This window comes from Salvelinus alpinus, chromosome 31 (genome assembly GCF_045679555.1).
Source record: "Salvelinus alpinus chromosome 31, SLU_Salpinus.1, whole genome shotgun sequence".
NCBI classification, from domain to species: Eukaryota; Metazoa; Chordata; class Actinopteri; order Salmoniformes; family Salmonidae; genus Salvelinus; species Salvelinus alpinus.
In genome coordinates, this window is record NC_092116.1 from 40,833,867 (window position 1) to 40,852,528 (window position 18,662).

The 18,662-nt window shown below is 43.5% G+C and overlaps 1 protein-coding gene across 5 annotated transcripts in view; it reads left to right on the top strand.

The window, feature by feature from the left end:
- Positions 1–18,662, top strand: part of LOC139561065 (polyamine-modulated factor 1-binding protein 1-like) — a 50,910-nt gene that overhangs the window by 24,196 nt on the left and 8,052 nt on the right. For 4 of the 5 annotated variants that reach the window (XR_011672043.1, XM_071377883.1, XM_071377884.1 and 1 more), the window contains 4 exons: positions 12,059–12,079; positions 12,220–12,252; positions 14,045–14,065; positions 17,593–17,613. Coding sequence is in view for 4 of the 5 variants with exons in the window: in XM_071377883.1 (XP_071233984.1) it covers positions 12,059–12,079; positions 12,220–12,252; positions 14,045–14,065; positions 17,593–17,613 (96 nt within the window). In the remaining variant the exon portion in view is untranslated. The remainder of the gene's footprint in view (positions 1–12,058; positions 12,080–12,219; positions 12,253–14,044; positions 14,066–17,592; positions 17,614–18,662) is intronic. The other variant, XM_071377885.1, reaches the window with a different exon arrangement.

Below are 18,662 nucleotides of genomic sequence, written 5' to 3' on the forward strand. Positions count from 1 at the left end.
CTACACTATATATTACACTGTATATTACACTGATTAACTACACTATATATTACACTGATTAACTACACTATATATTACACTGTATATTACACTGATTAACTACACTATATATTACACTGGTTAACTACACTATATGTTACACTGATTAACTACACTATATATTACACTGTATATTACACTGATTAACTACACTATATATTACACTGGTTAACTACACTATATATTACACTGATTAACTACACTATATATTACACTGGTTAACTACACTATATATTACACTGATTAACTACACTATATATTACACTGATTAACTACACTGTATATTACACTGGTTAACTACACTATATATTACACTGATTAACTACACTATATACCAGCCCAGTCTCACATTCAATTCACGCATATATGTACAAAATGTATTTCAGCAGATTTCGTGCGTTTTTGTGCATTTTTGGGGTGGTTCAATTCGTTTGAAAATACACAAATTTCTGTGCTACTTAATTCGTGCGAAAAGACACGAATTTAACCAGTAGGCGACACACAAGCCGTTGCAACAACCATAGACGCTATCGCCTGTATTTATTTATTTTACGTTATGAATATATAGATATTTTGTCTTTTTTTAACCATATAACCATAAGAGGTTATATATATATTGTCTTTTTAATCCCTATTAAAACATTGTGGTTTTATGCCTTTATGTACTGTTTTCGATTTTTCTGAACAGACTTTTCAGAATAGAATGAATGTAAGCAATGCATGATGGTTAATGGTGTTTTATTCGGTTGGAGTTCCATGTATTTCTTAAAAAATAAACGTGTAAACCATTTTTATTGACCAGAATGTAACTGAAAATACAATGGCAGCCTTGCCATTGTCCATCAATAACAAAAAAAAAATTGTTCGTATAACATTTGGGGAAACGTATGCAGTCATTGTAGTCTTACATTTTGTTGGCCAACCAAAATTACCAAACCGTTAACCCGTAATAAGGCTAGGGTGGCTGAGTGTAAATACATGGCTCTGAGTGTAAGCACCTTTTCACTAGAAACGTTCTTGTGTTCAAAATCGAGTCGCAATTCAACGGCTCCGACACAAGAGGTATGTGGCAGGGTCTACAGTCAATCACGGATTACAAAAAGAAAACCAGCCCCGTCGCGGACCAGGATGTCTTGCTCCCAGACAGGCTAAACAACTTTTTTGCCCGCTTTGAGGACAATACAGTGCCACTGACACGGCCCCCTACCAAAACCTGCGGGCTCTCCTTCACTGCAGCCGAGGTGAGTAAAACATTTAAACGTGTTAACCCTCGCAAGGCTGCAGGCCCAGACGGCATTCCCAGCCGCGTCCTCAGAGCATGCGCAGACCAGCTGGCTGGTGTGTTTACGGACATATTCAATCAATCCTTATCCCAGTCTGCTGTTCCCACATGCTTCAAGAGGGCCACCATTGTTCCTGTTCCCAAGAAAGCTAAGGTAACTGAGCTAAACGACTACCGCCCCGTAGCACTCACTTCCGTCATCATGAAGTGCTTTGAGAGACTAGTCAAGGACCATATCACCTCCACCCTACCGGACACCCTAGACCCACTCCAATTTGCTTACCGACCCAATAGGTCCACAGACGACGCAATCGCAACCACACTGCACACTGCCCTAACCCATCTGGACAAGAGGAATACCCATGTGAGAATGCTGTTCATCGATTACAGCTCAGCATTTAACACCATAGTACCCTCCAAACTCGTCATCAAGCTCGAGACCCTGGGTCTCGACCCCGCCCTGTGCAACTGGGTCCTGGACTTCCTGATGGGCCGCCCCCAGGTGGTGAGGGTAGGTAACAACATCTCCACCCCGCTGATCCTCAACACTGGGGCCCCACAAGGGTGCGTTCTGAGCCCTCTCCTGTACTCCCTGTTCACCCACGACTGTGTGGCCATGCACGCCTCCAACTCAATCATCAAGTTTGCGGATGACACTACAGTGGTAGGCTTGATTACCAACAACGACGAGACGGCCTACAGGGAGGAGGTGAGGGCCCTCGGAGTGTGGTGTCAGGAAAATAACCTCACACTCAACGTCAACAAAACAAAGGAGATGATTGTGGACTTCAGGAAACAGCAGAGGGAGCACCCCCCTATCCACATCGACGGGTCAGTAGTGGAGAAGGTGGAAAGTTTTAAGTTCCTCGGTGTACACATCACGGACAAATTGAATTGGTCCACCCACACAGACAGCGTTGTGAAGAAGGCGCAGCAGCGCCTCTTCAACCTCAGGAGGCTGAAGAAATTCGGCTTGTCACCAAAAGCACTCACAAACTTCTACAGATGCACAATCGAGAGCATCCTGTCGGGCTGTATCACCGCCTGGTACGGCAACTGCTCCGCCCACAACCGTAAGGCTCTCCAGAGGGTAGTGAGGTCTGCAGAACGCATCACCGGGGGCAAACTACCTGCCCTCCAGGACACCTACACCACCTGATGTCACAGGAAGGCCATAAAGATCATCAAGGACAACAACCACCCAAGCCACTGCCTGTTCACCCCGCTATCATCCAGAAGGCGAGGTCAGTACAGGTGCATCAAAGCAGGGACCGAGAGACTGAAAAACAGCTTCTATCTCAAGGCCATCAGACTGTTAAACAGCCACCACTAACATTTAGCGGCCGCTGCCAACATACTGACTCAACTCCAGCCACTTTAAAAATGGGAATTGATGGAAATTATGTAAAAATGTACCACTAGCCACTTTAAACAATGCCACTTAATATAATGTTTACATACCCTACATTACCCATCTCATATGTATATACTGTACTCTATATCATCTACTGCATCTTGCCATCTTATGTAATACATGTACCACTAGCCACTTTAAACTATGCCACTTTATGTTTACATACCCTACAGTACTCATCTCATATGTATATACCGTACTCTATACCATCTACTGCATCTTGCCATGCCGTTCTGTACCACCACTCATTCATATATCTTTATGTACATATTCTTTATCCCTTTACACTTGTGTGTGTGTATAAGGTAGTAATTGTGGAATTGTTAGGTTAGATTACTTGTTGGTTATTACTGCATTGTCGGAACTAGAAGCACAAGCATTTCGCTACACTCGCATTAACATCTGCTAACCATGTGTATGTGACTAATACAATTTGATTTGATTTGATTTGATTACCGTCAGTGCGAAATAGCTAGAAAGCTTTCGTATTTCCACTTGGCTGCACCTACGGTTACGATAACGATAAATCAAGTGCAATACCTGCGTCGACCTGTGTCGAGCAGCAAAACACCGGAAAGCTTCTAGCCTACCGGAAAGTTACAAGAAGAACAAGAATAGTTACCTCATCCGGTCATGTGACACTCCTAAAAGCAATTTCAACCGTTTTGAAAAATGACGCCTGGTAACCCCCAAAAAATACCAGGTGCACGAAAAGTTTGGACTTAGAATATTTTTTGAAAACCTCCATAAATCACTCAGGCCAGCACCCATTGATTTGGGGCCGTAGTATAGCGCTCCCAGAGCGGGTATGGAAGTCTGGATCCCCCCTAAAAGCATTTAAGGCTCTGTGTGTCTTTAAGCACCATACTTTTTCACTCCATCCTTGCTGTGTGTGTGTGTGTGTGTGTGTGTGTGTGTGTGTGTGTGTGTGTGTGTGTGTGTGTGTGTGTGTGTGTGTGTGTGTGTGTGTGTGTGTGTGTGTGTGAGAGCTTTTCTTTGACATCTGTTTAGAGAAATTACTGATTTACAGTTCATGAGGGTTGACCGATTCACACATTTAAAGTTTTGGAAAGATCTGACTTTTTTAAACCTTCGAAACAGCACCTATGACCCCATTTTAAGGCCCTTCTGGTTGTCACAGGAAGCTATAAGTAAAGAGATATCCTGATCGGGGTATGCTCTTAGAGAATCCTGAGTTTTAAGTCTATACGTTAAGAACTGACTGATTTACACAGGGTTGAATGCACTATATATCACAAACTGCTGGTTGGCTATGGCAAAACACTTTTAGGGTGATTTAACCACTTCCGGTTGCTCCAGGAAGCTTAGAATCGACACAGGTAGACCTCATAGTGGCTTGATGGATTGTTATCAAAGACAGGTTCATAAGACATTCATAACCCACATAGGCTTCAGGTTGAATTTAGGGGTGCAGGCAATATGTTCCTATGGGGAGACATGTCATTGTAAACTGTTTGATGTAAACACCTTCTTTTAACTGTTAAGGGTTAATGCCACACGGTCAATGTTAGGCTTGCACAGATCGGGAGGACCTTAGGAACGTTCCTGAGGTCAAATTGTGCTTCTAACCTTAACGGTTCTCTCTCTGTCTCCCAAAAGCAAAAAAATATGAAATTGAGGTCAAAGGGTCATTTGTGTCCGTCTTCTTGTAACGTTCGCTGCGCTCAGACCGAGCGAGCTACGGTCAAGCGGGGCATCTCGTTGAACTCGGCACGGCCTGGAGATAACGGCAATGCCATTGCAGGCTTTGTGTGTCTTTAAGCACCGTACTTTTTCACTCCATCCTTTTATCCCCTTTTCTTTGTGGTATCCAATCGCTAGTAATTACTATCTTGTCTCATCGCCCGTATGGGCTCAGGAGAGACGAAGGTCGAAAGCCACGCGTCCTCCGAAGCACAACCCAACCAAGCCGCACTGCTTCTTAACACAGCGCGCCTCCAACCCGGAAGCCAGCCGCACCAATGTGTCAGAGGAAACACCGTGCACCTGGCCCCCTTGGCTAGCGCGCACTGCCCCCGGCCCGCCACAGGAGTCGCTGGAGCGCGATGAGACAAGGATATCCCTACCGGCCAAATCCTCCCTAACCCGGACGACGCTAGGCCAACGGACCTCCCGGTCGCGGCCGGCTGCGGCAGAGCCTGGGCGCGAACCCAGAGACTCTGGTGGCGCAGCTAGCACTGCGATGCAATGCCCTAGACCACTGCGCCACCCGGGAGGCAGAGCTGACCTTTTTAACCCTTCGAAACTGACCCTATGGCACCATTTGAAGGTACTTCCGGTTGACATAGGAAGCTGAAAGTGAACACATATCCTCCTTGGGGTAGGCTCTTATATAATATTGAGTTTTAAGTCTTTATGTTAAGAACTGACTTATTTACAGAGGGTTAAATGAGTGTGTGTTATTTCATAAAATCACATAAAATCACAGAATTCTGGCAGAGCTTCGAGACCCACATAAAAAATGTTCGTCTGAACACACTGCAACTGGATCTGTAACTATTTTTTTTTTAACTCCTTTTTGTGAACATTACCAATTTGTCAATGTACGATTTCTCTTAAATTACGATAGATAAATGGCTGGTTCTTTTTTTCCTGACACCGTATGCTTATGTACTTTGACGTGAAGTGGTCAAATTAGCACCCTACTTTGCGTTTTTGACCTTTAATCCCAGAAAAATGGCCATAACTCAAAAAGCGTTGAGACCTCGACGCCATCTTGTTCGGGGCCAACTGTCCATTACGTCTTCGAAATATTTTCCGTTTAGGAGAAAAGGCCACATGCATTTGCAATGTGATTGTGCATTTGCAATATTATTTATTTTCCCTCTGGTGGGAATTTCCGAGACTGCGGAAAAATGACCAAAATGTGTTATTTTTATAAAACGGAAACCGAATGTCCGAGAGATTTTGTTTGATGACTTCCTGAAAGATCTCTCCCCCGCGCACAGCCCGACGCCGTCCGCGAATTTTAGAAACGTTGCAGGACGTCTAGTAAGGGACCGTATATTTGCAATGTGGCGTTTCTCACTAACCATATGGCGAGTGCTAAAATGTTCCCTTAAGGTATGGAAAGGCCTTGGAAAGGCCATAAGTGTAAGCCAACATAATTCATTATTTTACATTAACATGTAATACATGCATTATGAAGAAAATGGTGTAATTTAGGCTCCACGAAATATGAAATGGGTTATGAAGAAAATCGTGTATGGTTGCCTACATGACAAAAAGGCCTTCTGATTACAAGTGCACCAGTATCCAAAGTATTAAGCACAGAAAACAGCATTAATAAAACAATATTTCCAACGAATTAAGTCGCACGTAAATGTGCGTCTTTTCTCAAAAATTCTGTTCACCAAGTCTAAAACAGTACATATAGGCATACAACGACACATTTTAAAACATGGTTAAACAAAGACAACATTTCTGTATATTCATGACGTTGAATTAGCCATTAAGAAGAACAAAAATGAAATACAAATTATCGCGTCTACATGGTTGTTGCAACGGCTTGTGTGTAGCCTACTGGTTAAATTCGTGTCTTTTCGCACGAATTAAGTAGCACAGAAACTTGTGTATTTTCAAACGAATTGAACCACCCCAAAAATGCACAAAAACGCACGAAAACTGCTGAAATACATTTTGTACATATATGCGCGAATTGAATGTGAGACTGTGTTGATATATTACACTGGTTAACTACACAAATATTACACTGGTTAACTACACTATATATTACACTGATTAACTACACTATATATTACACTGTATATTACACTGATTAACTACACTATATATTACACTGATTAACTACACTATATATTACACTATATATTACACTGATTAACTACACTATATATTACACTGTATATTACACTGGTTAACTACACTATATATTACACTGATTAACTACACTATATATTACACTGATTAACCACACTATATATTATACTGATTCACTACACTATATATTACACTGGTTAACTACACTATATATTACACTATATTACACTGATTAACTCCACTATATATTACACTGATTAACTCCAGTATATATTACACAGATTAACTACACTATATATTACACTGATTAACTACACTATATATTACACAGATTAACTACACTATATACTACACTGATTAACTACACTATATATTACACTGGTTAACTACACTATATATTACACTGATTAACTACACTGTATATTACACTGATTAACTACACTATATATTACACTGATTAACTACACTATATATTATACTGATTAACCAAACTATATATTACACTGATTAACTACACTATATATTACACTGGTTAACTACACTATATATATTACACTGGTTAACTACACTATATATTACACTGATTAACTACACTATATATTACACTGATTAACTACACTATATATTATACTGATTAACTACACTATATATTATACTGGTTAACTACACTATATATTACACTGATTAACTACACTATATATTACACTGATTAACTACACTATATATTACACTGATTAACTCCAGTATATATTACACAGATTAACTACACTATATATTACACTGATTAACTACACTATATATTACACAGATTAACTACACTATATACTACACTGATTAACTACACTATATATTACACTGGTTAACTACACTATATATTACACTGATTAACTACACTGTATATTACACTGATTAACTACACTATATATTACACTGATTAACCAAACTATATATTACACTATATATTACACTGATTAACTACACTATATATTACACTGGTTAACTACACTATATATATTACACTGGTTAACTACACTATATATTACACTGATTAACTACACTATATATTACACTGATTAACTACACTATATATTATACTGATTAACTACACTATATATTACACTGGTTAACTACACTATATATTACACTGATTAACTACACTATATAGTACACTATATATTACACTGATTAACTACACTGGTCAACTACACTATATATTATACTGATTAACTACACTGTATATACAAAAGTATGTGGACAACTTTAAATTAGTAAATTCTATTTCAGCCACACCTGTTGCTGACTGGTTTATAAAATCAAGCACACAGCCATGCAATCTCCATAGACAAATATTGTCAGTAGAATGGCCTTACTGAAGAGCTCAGTGACTTTCAACGTGGCACTGTCTTAGGATGCCACCTTTCCAACAAGTCAGTTTGTCAAGTTTCTGCCCTGCTAGAGCTGCCCCGGTCAAGTGTAAGTGCTGTTATTGTGGATTGGAAGCATCTAGGAGCAAAAATGTCTCAGCCGTTTAGTGGTAGGCCACAGAATCTCACAGAATGGGACCGCCAAGTATTGAAGGGCGTAAAAATCGTCTGTCCTCGGTTGCAACACTCACTACAGAGTTCCAAACTGCCTCTGGAAGCAACATCAGCACAAGAACTGTTTGTCTGGAGCTTCATGGAATGGGTTTCCATGGCCGAGCAGCCGCACACAAGCCTAAGATCACCATGCTCAATGCCAAGCAGCGGGTGGAGTGGTGTAAAGTTCACCGCCATTGGACTCTGGACTAGTGGAAATACGATCTCAGGAGTGATGAATCACGCTTCACCATCTGGCAGTCTGACAGATGAATCTGGGTTTGGCGGATGCCAGGAGAACACTACCTTCCCCAATGCATAGTGCCAACTGTAAAGTTTGGTGGAGGAGGAATAATGGTCTGGGGCTGTTTTTCATGGTTCGGGCCCCTTAGTTCCAGTGAAGAGAAATATTTGTGGCAACAGTTTGGGGAAGGCCCTTTCCTGTTTCTGCATGACAATGCCACTATGCACAAAGCGAGGTCCATACAAATGTTTTGTCGAGATCGGTATGGAATAACTAGACTGGCCTGCACAGAGCCCTGACCTCAACCCCATCGAACACCTTTGGGATGAATTGGAACGGCGACTGCGAGCCAGGCCTAATCGCCCAGCATCAATTGATCAATCAAATGTATTAATGAAGCCCTTCTTACATCAGCCGATGTCACAAAGTGCTGTACAGAAACCCAGCCTAAAACCCCCAAACAGCAAGCAATGCAGGTGTAGAAGCACGGTGTCTAGGAAAAACTCCCTAGAAAGGCCAAAACCTAGGAAGAAACCTAGAGAAGAAACAGGCTATGAGGGGTGGCCAGTCCTCTTTTGGCTGTGCTGGGTGGAGATTATAACAGAACATGGCCAAGATGTTCAAATGTTCATAGATGACCAGCAGGGTCAAATAATAATAATCACAGTGGTTGTCGAGGGCTGAGGGCCCTCCCCTCCTCCCCGTCTCGTTGTAGTAGTGTCGTCAGCAAACTGTTGTAGAGGGCTGAGGGCCCTCCCCTCCTCCCTTTAGACCGTCTCGTTGTAGTAGTGTCGTCAGCAAACTGTTGTAGAGGGCTGAGGGCCCTCCCCTCCTCCCCGTCTCGTTGTAGTAGTGTCGTCAGCAAACTGTTGTAGAGGGCTGAGGGCCCTCCCCTCCTCCCTGTAGGCCGTCTCGTTGTAGTAGTGTCGTCAGCAAACTGTTGTAGAGGGCTGAGGGCCCTCCCCTCCTCCCTGTAGACCGTCTCGTTGTAGTAGTGTCGTCAGCAAACTGTTGTAGAGGGCCCTCCCCTCCTCCCTTTAGACCGTCTCGTTGTAGTAGTGTCGTCAGCAAACTGTTGTAGAGGGCTGAGGGCCCTCCCCTCCTCCCTGTAGGCCGTCTCGTTGTAGTAGTGTCGTCAGCAAACTGTTGTAGAGGGCTGAGGGCCCTCCCCTCCTCCCTGTAGGCCGTCTCGTTGTAGTAGTGTCGTCAACAAACTGTTGTAGAGGGCTGAGGGCCCTCCCCTCCTCCCTGTAGGCCGTCTCGTTGTAGTAGTGTCGTCAGCAAACTGTTGTAGAGGGCTGAGGGCCCTCCCCTCCTCCCTGTAGACCGTCTCGTTGTAGTAGTGTCGTCAGCAAACTGTTGTAGAGGGCCCTCCCCTCCTCCCTTTAGACCGTCTCGTTGTAGTAGTGTCGTCAGCAAACTGTTGTAGAGGGCTGAGGGCCCTCCCCTCCTCCCTGTAGGCCGTCTCGTTGTAGTAGTGTCGTCAGCAAACTGTTGTAGAGGGCTGAGGGCCCTCCCCTCCTCCCCGTCTCGTTGTAGTAGTGTCGTCAGCAAACTGTTGTAGAGGGCTGAGGGCCCTCCCCTCCTCCCTGTAGGCCGTCTCGTTGTAGTAGTGTCGTCAGCAAACTGTTGTAGAGGGCCGAGGGCCCTCCCCTCCTCCCTGTAGGCCGTCTAGTTGTAGTAGTGTCGTCAGCAAACTGTTGTAGAGGGCTGAGGGCCCTCCCCTCCTCCCTGTAGGCCGTCTAGTTGTAGTAGTGTCGTCAGCAAACTGTTGTAGAGGGCTGAGGGCCCTCCCCTCCTCCCTGTAGGCCGTCTCGTTGTAGTAGTGTCGTCAGCAAACTGTTGTAGAGGGCCCTCCCCTCCTCCCTTTAGACCGTCTCGTTGTAGTAGTGTCGTCAGCAAACTGTTGTAGAGGGCTGAGGGCCCTCCCCTCCTCCCCGTCTCGTTGTAGTAGTGTCGTCAGCAAACTGTTGTAGAGGGCTGAGGGCCCTCCCCTCCTCCCTGTAGGCCGTCTCGTTGTAGTAGTGTCGTCAGCAAACTGTTGTAGAGGGCCGAGGGCCCTCCCCTCCTCCCCGTCTCGTTGTAGTAGTGTCGTCAGCAAACTGTTGTAGAGGGCTGAGGGCCCTCCCCTCCTCCCTGTAGGCCGTCTCGTTGTAGTAGTGTCGTCAGCAAACTGTTGTAGAGGGCCGAGGGCCCTCCCCTCCTCCCCGTCTCGTTGTAGTAGTGTCGTCAGCAAACTGTTGTAGAGGGCCGAGGGCCCTCCCCTCCTCCCTGTAGGCCGTCTAGCTGTAGTAGTGTCGTCAGCAAACTGTTGTAGAGGGCCGAGGGCCTTCCCCTCCTCCCTGTAGGCCGTCTCGTTGTAGTAGTGTCGTCTGCAAACTTGATGATTGATTTGGAGGCGTGAGCGTTAAACAAATTGGAGTGGGTCTAGGGTGTCAGGTAGGGTGGAGGTGATATGGTCCTTGACTAGTCTCGCAAAGCACTTCATGATGACGGAAGTGAGTGCTACGGGGCGATAGTCGTTTAGCTCAGTTACCTTAGCTTTCTTGGGAACAGGAACAATGGTGGCCCTCTTGAAGCATGTGGGAACAGCAGAATGGGATAAGGTTTAATTGAATATGTCTGTAAACACACCAGCCAGCTGGTCTGCGCATGCTCTGAGGACGCGGCTGGGGATGCCGTCTGGGCCTGCAGCCTTGCGAGGGTTAACACGTTTAAATGTTTTACTCACGTTGGCCGCGGTGAAGGAGAGTCCGCAGGTTTTGGTAGCGGGCCGTGTCAGTGGCACTGTATTGTCCTCAAAGTTAGCAAAAAAGTTATTTAGCCTGTCTGGGAGCAAGACATCCTGGTCCGCGATTGGGCTGGTTTTCTTTTTGTAATCCGTGATTGGCCGTAGACCCTGCCACATACGTCTCATGTCTGAGCCGTTGAATTGTGACTCTACTTTGTCTCTATACTGACGCTTAGCTTGTTAGCTCTGTACTGACGCTTAGCACAACCAGGTGGACTGGGGACAGCAAGGAGTCATCAGATCAGATAGTCCTGAGGCATGGTCCTAGGGCTCAGGTCCTCTGAGAGAAGAGAGAAAGGGAGACCTCACTAATGCTCTTGTGGCTGAATGGAAGCAAGTCCCCACAGCAATGTTCCATCATCTAGTGGAAAGCCTTCCCTGAATAGTGGAGGCTGTTATAGCAGCAAAGGGGGACCAACTCCATATTAATGACTTCCCAGAATAGTGGAGGCTGTTATAGCAGCAAAGGGGGACCAACTCCATATTAAAGCCTTCCCAGAATAGTGGAGGCTGTTATAGCAGCAAAGGGGGACCAACTCCATATTAAAGCCTTCCCAGAATAGTGGAGGCTGTTATAGCAGCAAAGGGGGACCAACTCCATATTAATGTCTTCCCAGAATAGTGGAGGCTGTTATAGCAGCAAAGGAGGGACCATCTCCATATTAAAGCCTTCCCAGAATAGTGGAGGCTGTTATAGCAGCAAAGGGGGACCAACTCCATATTAAAGCCTTCCCAGAATAGTGGAGGCTGTTATAGCAGCAAAGGGGGACCATCTCCATATTAATGCCCATGATTTTGGAATGAGATGTTCAATGAGCAGGTGTCCACATACTTTTGGTCATGTAGTGTATAAATCTCATGATTCAATGATTATTTAATTATCACTATCTTTATTTTATTTTTATACCAGATGAACGACAAGGAGAGCTGAGTAAGTAGTCTGTCTGTCTGTCTGTCTGTCTGTCTGTCTGTCTGTCTGTCTGTCTGTCTGTCTGTCTGTCTGTCTGTCTGTCTGTCTGTGTATTTATTTATTTTTGACAAGTTGAGTGAATATATTTCCCTCCCCCCTAGATGAACTCATTCAAAACCTGACTGGACAGCTGGGTAAGTGTTGTCTCTGTGTTTACTATATTCATGTCATTTTCAACATTACCAACATTATCAAAGGAAATTGAGGAAATTACCCATAATACATCATGTTTTATCTACTGTCTACAGAGGAGGTCAGAATAGAGAGGATGTAGTCTGTCTTCATGTTCTAGTACCCATAATACATCATGTTTTATCTACTGTCTACAGAGGAGGTCAGAATAGAGAGGATGTAGTCTGTTTTCATGTTCTAGTACCCATAATACATCATGTTTTATCTACTGTCTACAGAGGAGGTCAGAATAGAGAGGATGTAGTCTGTCTTCATGTTCTAGTACCCATAATACATCATGTTTTATCTACTGTCTACAGAGGAGGTCAGAATATAGAGGATGTAGTCTGTCTTCATGTTCTATTACCCATAATACATCATGTTTTATCTACTGTCTACAGAGGAGGTCAGAATAGAGAGGATGTAGTCTGTCTTCATGTTCTAGTACCCATAATACATCATGTTTTATCTACTGTCTACAGAGGAGGTCAGAATAGAGAGGATGTAGTCTGTCTTCATGTTCTAGTACCCATAATGCATCATGTTTTATCTACTGTCTATAGAGGAGTTCAGAATAGAGAGGATGTAGTCTGTCTTCATGTTCTAGTACCCATAATACATCATGTTTTATCTACTGTCTACAGAGGAGGTAGTCTGTCTTCATGTTCTAGTACCCATAATACATCATGTTTTATCTACTGTCTACAGAGGAGGTCAGAATAGAGAGGATGTAGTCTGTCTTCATGTTCTAGTACCCATAATACATCATGTTTTATCTACTGTCTACAGAGGAGGTCAGAATAGAGAGGATGAAGTCTGTCTTCATGTTCTATTACCCATAATACATCATGTTTTACCTACTGTCTACAGAGGAGGTCAGAATAGAGAGGATGTAGTCTGTCTTCATGTTCTAGTACCCATAATACATCATGTTTTATCTACTGTCTACAGAGGAGGTCAGAATAGAGAGGATGTAGTCTGTCTTCATGTTCTAGTACCCATAATACATCATGTTTTATCTACTGTCTACAGAGGAGGTCAGAATAGAGAGGATGTAGTCTGTCTTCATGTTCTAGTACCCATAATACATCATGTTTTATCTACTGTCTACAGAGGTCAGAATAGAGAGGATGTAGTCTGTCTTCATGTTCTAGTACCCATAATACATCATGTTTTATCTACTGTCTATAGAGGAGGTCAGAATAGAGAGGATGTAGTCTGTCTTCATGTTCTAGTACCCATAATACATCATGTTTTATCTACTGTCTACAGAGGAGGTCAGAATAGAGAGGATGTAGTCTGTCTTCATGTTCTAGTACCCATAATACATCATGTTTTATCTACTGTCTATAGAGGAGGTCAGAATAGAGAGGATGTAGTCTGTCTTCATGTTCTAGTACCCATAATACATCATGTTTTATCTACTGTCTACAGAGGAGGTCAGAATAGAGAGGATGTAGTCTGTCTTCATGTTCTAGTACCCATAATACATCATGTTTTATCTACTGTCTACAGAGGTCAGAATAGAGAGGATGTAGTCTGTCTTCATGTTCTAGTACCCATAATACATCATGTTTTATCTACTGTCTACAGAGGAGATCAGAATAGAGAGGATGTAGTCTGTCTTCATGTTCTAGTTCCCATAATACATCATGTTTTATCTTCTGGCCCCAGAGGAGGTCAGAATAGAGAGGATGTAGTCTGTCTTCATGTTCCAGTACCCATAATACATCATGTTTTATCTTCTGTCTACAGACAAGGTCACAAGAGAGAGGGGTGAGTTGCACAACTGCATGTATTTCATTGATTTAAGTGAAAACACTTTCCTTATTTCCTGATTATTACATTTACATTTAAGTCATTTAGCAGACGCTCTTATCCAGAGCGACTTACAAATTGGATTATCTACACTATATATTACACGGGTTAACTACACTATATATTACACTGATTAACTACACTATATATTACACTGATTAACTACACTATATATTACACTGATTAACTACACTATATATTACACTATATATTACACTGATTAACTACACTATATATTACACTATATATTACACTGATTATCTACACTATATATTACACGGGTTAACTTCACTATATATTACACTGATTAACTACACTATATATACAAAAGTATGTGGACAACTCTTTAAATTAGTAGATTATATTTCAGCCACACCCGTTGCTGACAGGTGTATAAAATCAAGCACCCAGCCATGCAATCTCCATAGACAAACCTTGTCAGTAGAATGGCCTTACTGAAGAGCTCAGTGACTTTCAACGTGGCACTGTCTTAGGATGCCACCTTTCCAACAAGTCAGTTGGTCAAGTTTCTGCCCTGCTAGAGCTGCCGCGGTCAAGTGTAAGTGCTGTTATTGTGGAGTGGAAACATCTAGGAGCAAAAATGTCTCAGCCGTTTAGTGGTAGGCCACAGAAGCTCACAGAATGGGACCGCCAAGTGTTGAAGGCCGTAAAAATCGTCTGTCCTCGGTTGCAACACTCAGTACTGAGTTCCAAACTGCCTCTGGATGCAACGTCAACACAATAACTGTTTGTCTGGAGCTTCATGAAATGGGTTTCCGTGGCCGAGCAGCCGCACACAAGCCTAAGATCACCATGCTCAATGCCAAGCGTTGGGTGGAGTGGTGTAAAGCTCGCCGCCATTGGACTCTGGACTAGTGGAAATACGTTCTCAGGAGTGATGAATCACGCTTCACCATCTGGCAGTCTGACAGATGAATCTGGGTTTGGTGGATGCCAGAAGAACACTACCTGCCCCAATGCATACTTCCAACTGTAAAGTTTGGTGGAGGAGGAATAATGGTCTGGGGCTGTTTTTCATGGTTTGGGCCCCTTAGTTCCAGTGAAGAGAAATCTTTGTGTCAACAGTTTGGGGAAGGCCCTTTCCTGTTTTAGTATGACAATGTCCCTGTGCACAAAGCGAGGTCAATACAGAAATGGTTTGTCGAGATCGGTATGGAAGAACTTGACTGGCTTGCACAGAGCCCTGACCTCAACCCCATTGAACACCTTTGGGATGAATTGGAACGCGACTGCGAGCCAAGCCTAATCGCTCAGCATCAATCGATCAATCAAATGTATTTATTAAGCCCATTTTACATCAGCCGATGTCACAAAGTTCTGTACAGAAACCCAGCCTAAAACCCCAAACAGCAAGCAATGCAGGTGTAGAAGCACGGTGGCTAGGAAAAACTCCCTAGAAAGGCCAAAACCTAGGAAGAAACCTAGAGAGGAACCAGGCTATGAGGGGTGGCCAGTCCTCTTCTGGCTGTGCCGGGTGGAGATTATAACAGAACATGGCCAAGATGTTCAAATGTTCATAAATGACCAGCATGGTCAAATAATAATAATCACAGTAGTTGTCGAGGGTGCAGCAAGTCAGCACCTCAGGAGTAAATGTCAGTTGGCTTTTCATAGCCGATCATTAAGAGTATCTCTACCGCTCCTGCTGTCTCTAGAGAGTTGAAAACAGCAGGTCTGGGACAAAGTAGCTTAAAACTTACTACCCTCTCCACTACTGTCCCGTCGATGTGGATAGGGGGGTGCTCCCTCTGCTGTTTCCTGAAGTCCACGATCATCTCTTTTATTTTGCTGACGTTGAGTGAGAGGTTATTTTCCTGACACCACACTCCGAGGGCCCTCACCTCCTCCCTGTAGGCCGTCTTGTCGTTGTTGGTAATCAAGCCTACCACTGTAGTGTCGTCTGCAAACTTGATGATGGGTTGGAGGCGTGAGCGTTAAGCAAATTGGAGTGGGTCTAGGGTGTCAGGTAGGGTGGAGGTGATATGGTCCTTGACTAGTCTCTCAAAGCACTTCATGATGACAGAGGTGAGTGCTACGGGGCGGTAGTCATTTAGTTCAGTTACCTTCGCTTTCTTGGGAACAGGAACAATGGTGGCCATCTTGAAGCATGTGGGAACAGCAGACTGGGATAGGGGTTGATTGAATATGTCCGTAAACACACCAGCCAGCTGGTCTGCACATGCTCTGAGGACGCAGCTGTTGATGCCGTCTGGGCTGGCAGCCTTGCGAGGGTTAACACGTTTAAATGTTTGACTCACGTTGGCCGCGGTGAAGGAGAGTCCGCAGGTTTTGGTAGCGGGCCGTGTCGGTGACACTGTATTGTCCTCAAAGCGAGCAAAGAAGTTGTTTAGTCTGTCTGGGAGCAAGACATCCTGGTCCGCGACGGGGCTGGTTTTCTTTTTGTAATCCGTGATTGACCGTAGACCCTGCCACATACGTCTCGTGTCTGAGCCGTTGAATTGCGACTCTACTTTGTCTCTATACTGACGCTTAGCTTGTTAGCTCTATACTGACGCTTAGCACAACCAGGTGGACTGGGGACAGCAAGGAGTCATCAGGCCAGATAGTCCTGAGGCGTGGTCCTAGGGCTCAGGTCCTCTGAGAGAAGAGAGAGAGGGAGACCTCACTAATGCTCTTGTGGCTGAATGGAAGCAAGTCCCCACAGCAATGTTCCATCATCTAGTGGAAAGCCTTCCCAGAATAGTGGAGGCTGTTATAGCAGCAAAGGGGGACCAACTCCATATTAATGACTTCCCAGAGTAGTGGAGGCTGTTATAGCAGCAAAGGGGGGACCAACTCCATATTAATGACTTCCCAGAAAAGTGGAGGCTGTTGTAGCAGCAAAGGGGGACCAACTCCATATTAATGACTTCCCAGAATAGTGGAGGCTGTTATAGCAGCAAAGGGGGACCAACTCCATATTAATGACTTCCCAGAATAGTGGAGGCTGTTATAGCAGCAAAGGGGGGCCAACTCCATATTAATGACTTCCCAGAATAGTGGAGGCTGTTATAGCAGCAAAGGGGGACCAACTCCATATTAATGACTTCCCAGAATAGTGGAGGCTGTTATAGCAGCAAAGGGGGACCAACTCCATATTAATGACTTCCCAGAATAGTGGAGGCTGTTATAGCAGCAAAGGGGGACCAACTCCATATTAATGACTTCCCAGAATAGTGGAGGCTGTTATAGCAGCAAAGGGGGACCAACTCCATATTAATGACTTCCCAGAATAGTGCAGGCTGTTATAGCAGCAAAGGGGGACCAACTCCATATTAATGACTTCCCAGAATAGTGCAGGCTGTTATAGCAGCAAAGGGGGACCAACTCCATATTAATGCCCATGATTTTGGAATGAGATGTTCAATGAGCAGGTGTCCACATACTTTTGGTCATGTAGTGTATAAATCTCATGATTCAATGATTATTTAATTATCACTATCTTTATTTAATTTTTACACCAGATGAACTACAAGGACACCTGAGTAAGTAGTGTGTCTGTGTCTTTGTCTTCATGTTCTAGTACCCATAATACATCATGTTTTATCTACTGTCTACAGAGGAGGTCAGAATAGAGAGAATGTAGTCTGTCTTCATGTTCTAGTACCCATAATACATCATGTTTTATCTACTGTCTACAGAGGAGGTCAGAATAGAGAGAATGTAGTCTGTCTTCATGTTCTAGTACCCATAATACATCATGTTTTATCTACTGTCTACAGAGGAGGTCAGAATAGAGAGAATGTAGTCTGTCTTCATGTTCTAGTACCCATAATACATCATGTTTTATCTACTGTCTACAGAGGAGGTCAGAATAGAGAGAATGTAGTCTGTCTTCATGTTCTAGTACCCATAATACATCATGTTTTATCTTCTGTCTACAGAGGAGGTCAGAATAGAGAGGATGTAGTCTGTCTTCATGTTCTAGTACCCATAATACATCATGTTTTATCTACTGTCTACAGATGAGGTCAGAATAGAGAGGATGTAGTCTGTCTTCATGTTCTAGTACCCATAATACATCATGTTTTATCTACTGTCTACAGAGGAGGTCAGAATAGAGAGGATGTAGTCTGTCTTCATGTTCTAGTACCCATAATACATCATGTTTTATCTACTGTCTACAGAGGAGGTCAGAATAGAGAGGATGTAGTCTGTCTTCATGTTCTAGTACCCATAATACATCATGTTTTATCTACTGTCTACAGAGGAGGTCAGAATAGAGAGGATGTAGTCTGTCTTCATGTTCTAGTACCCATAATACATCATGTTTTATCTACTGTCTACAGAGGAGGTCAGAATAGAGAGGATGTAGTCTGTCTTCATGTTCTAGTACCCATAATACATCATGTTTTATCTACTGTCTACAGAGGAGGTCAGAATAGAGAGGATGTAGTCTGTCTTCATGTTCTAGTACCCATAATACATCATGTTTTATCTACTGTCTACAGAGGAGGTCAGAATAGAGAGGATGTAGTCTGTCTTCATGTTCTAGTACCCATAATACATCATGTTTTATCTACTGTCTACAGAG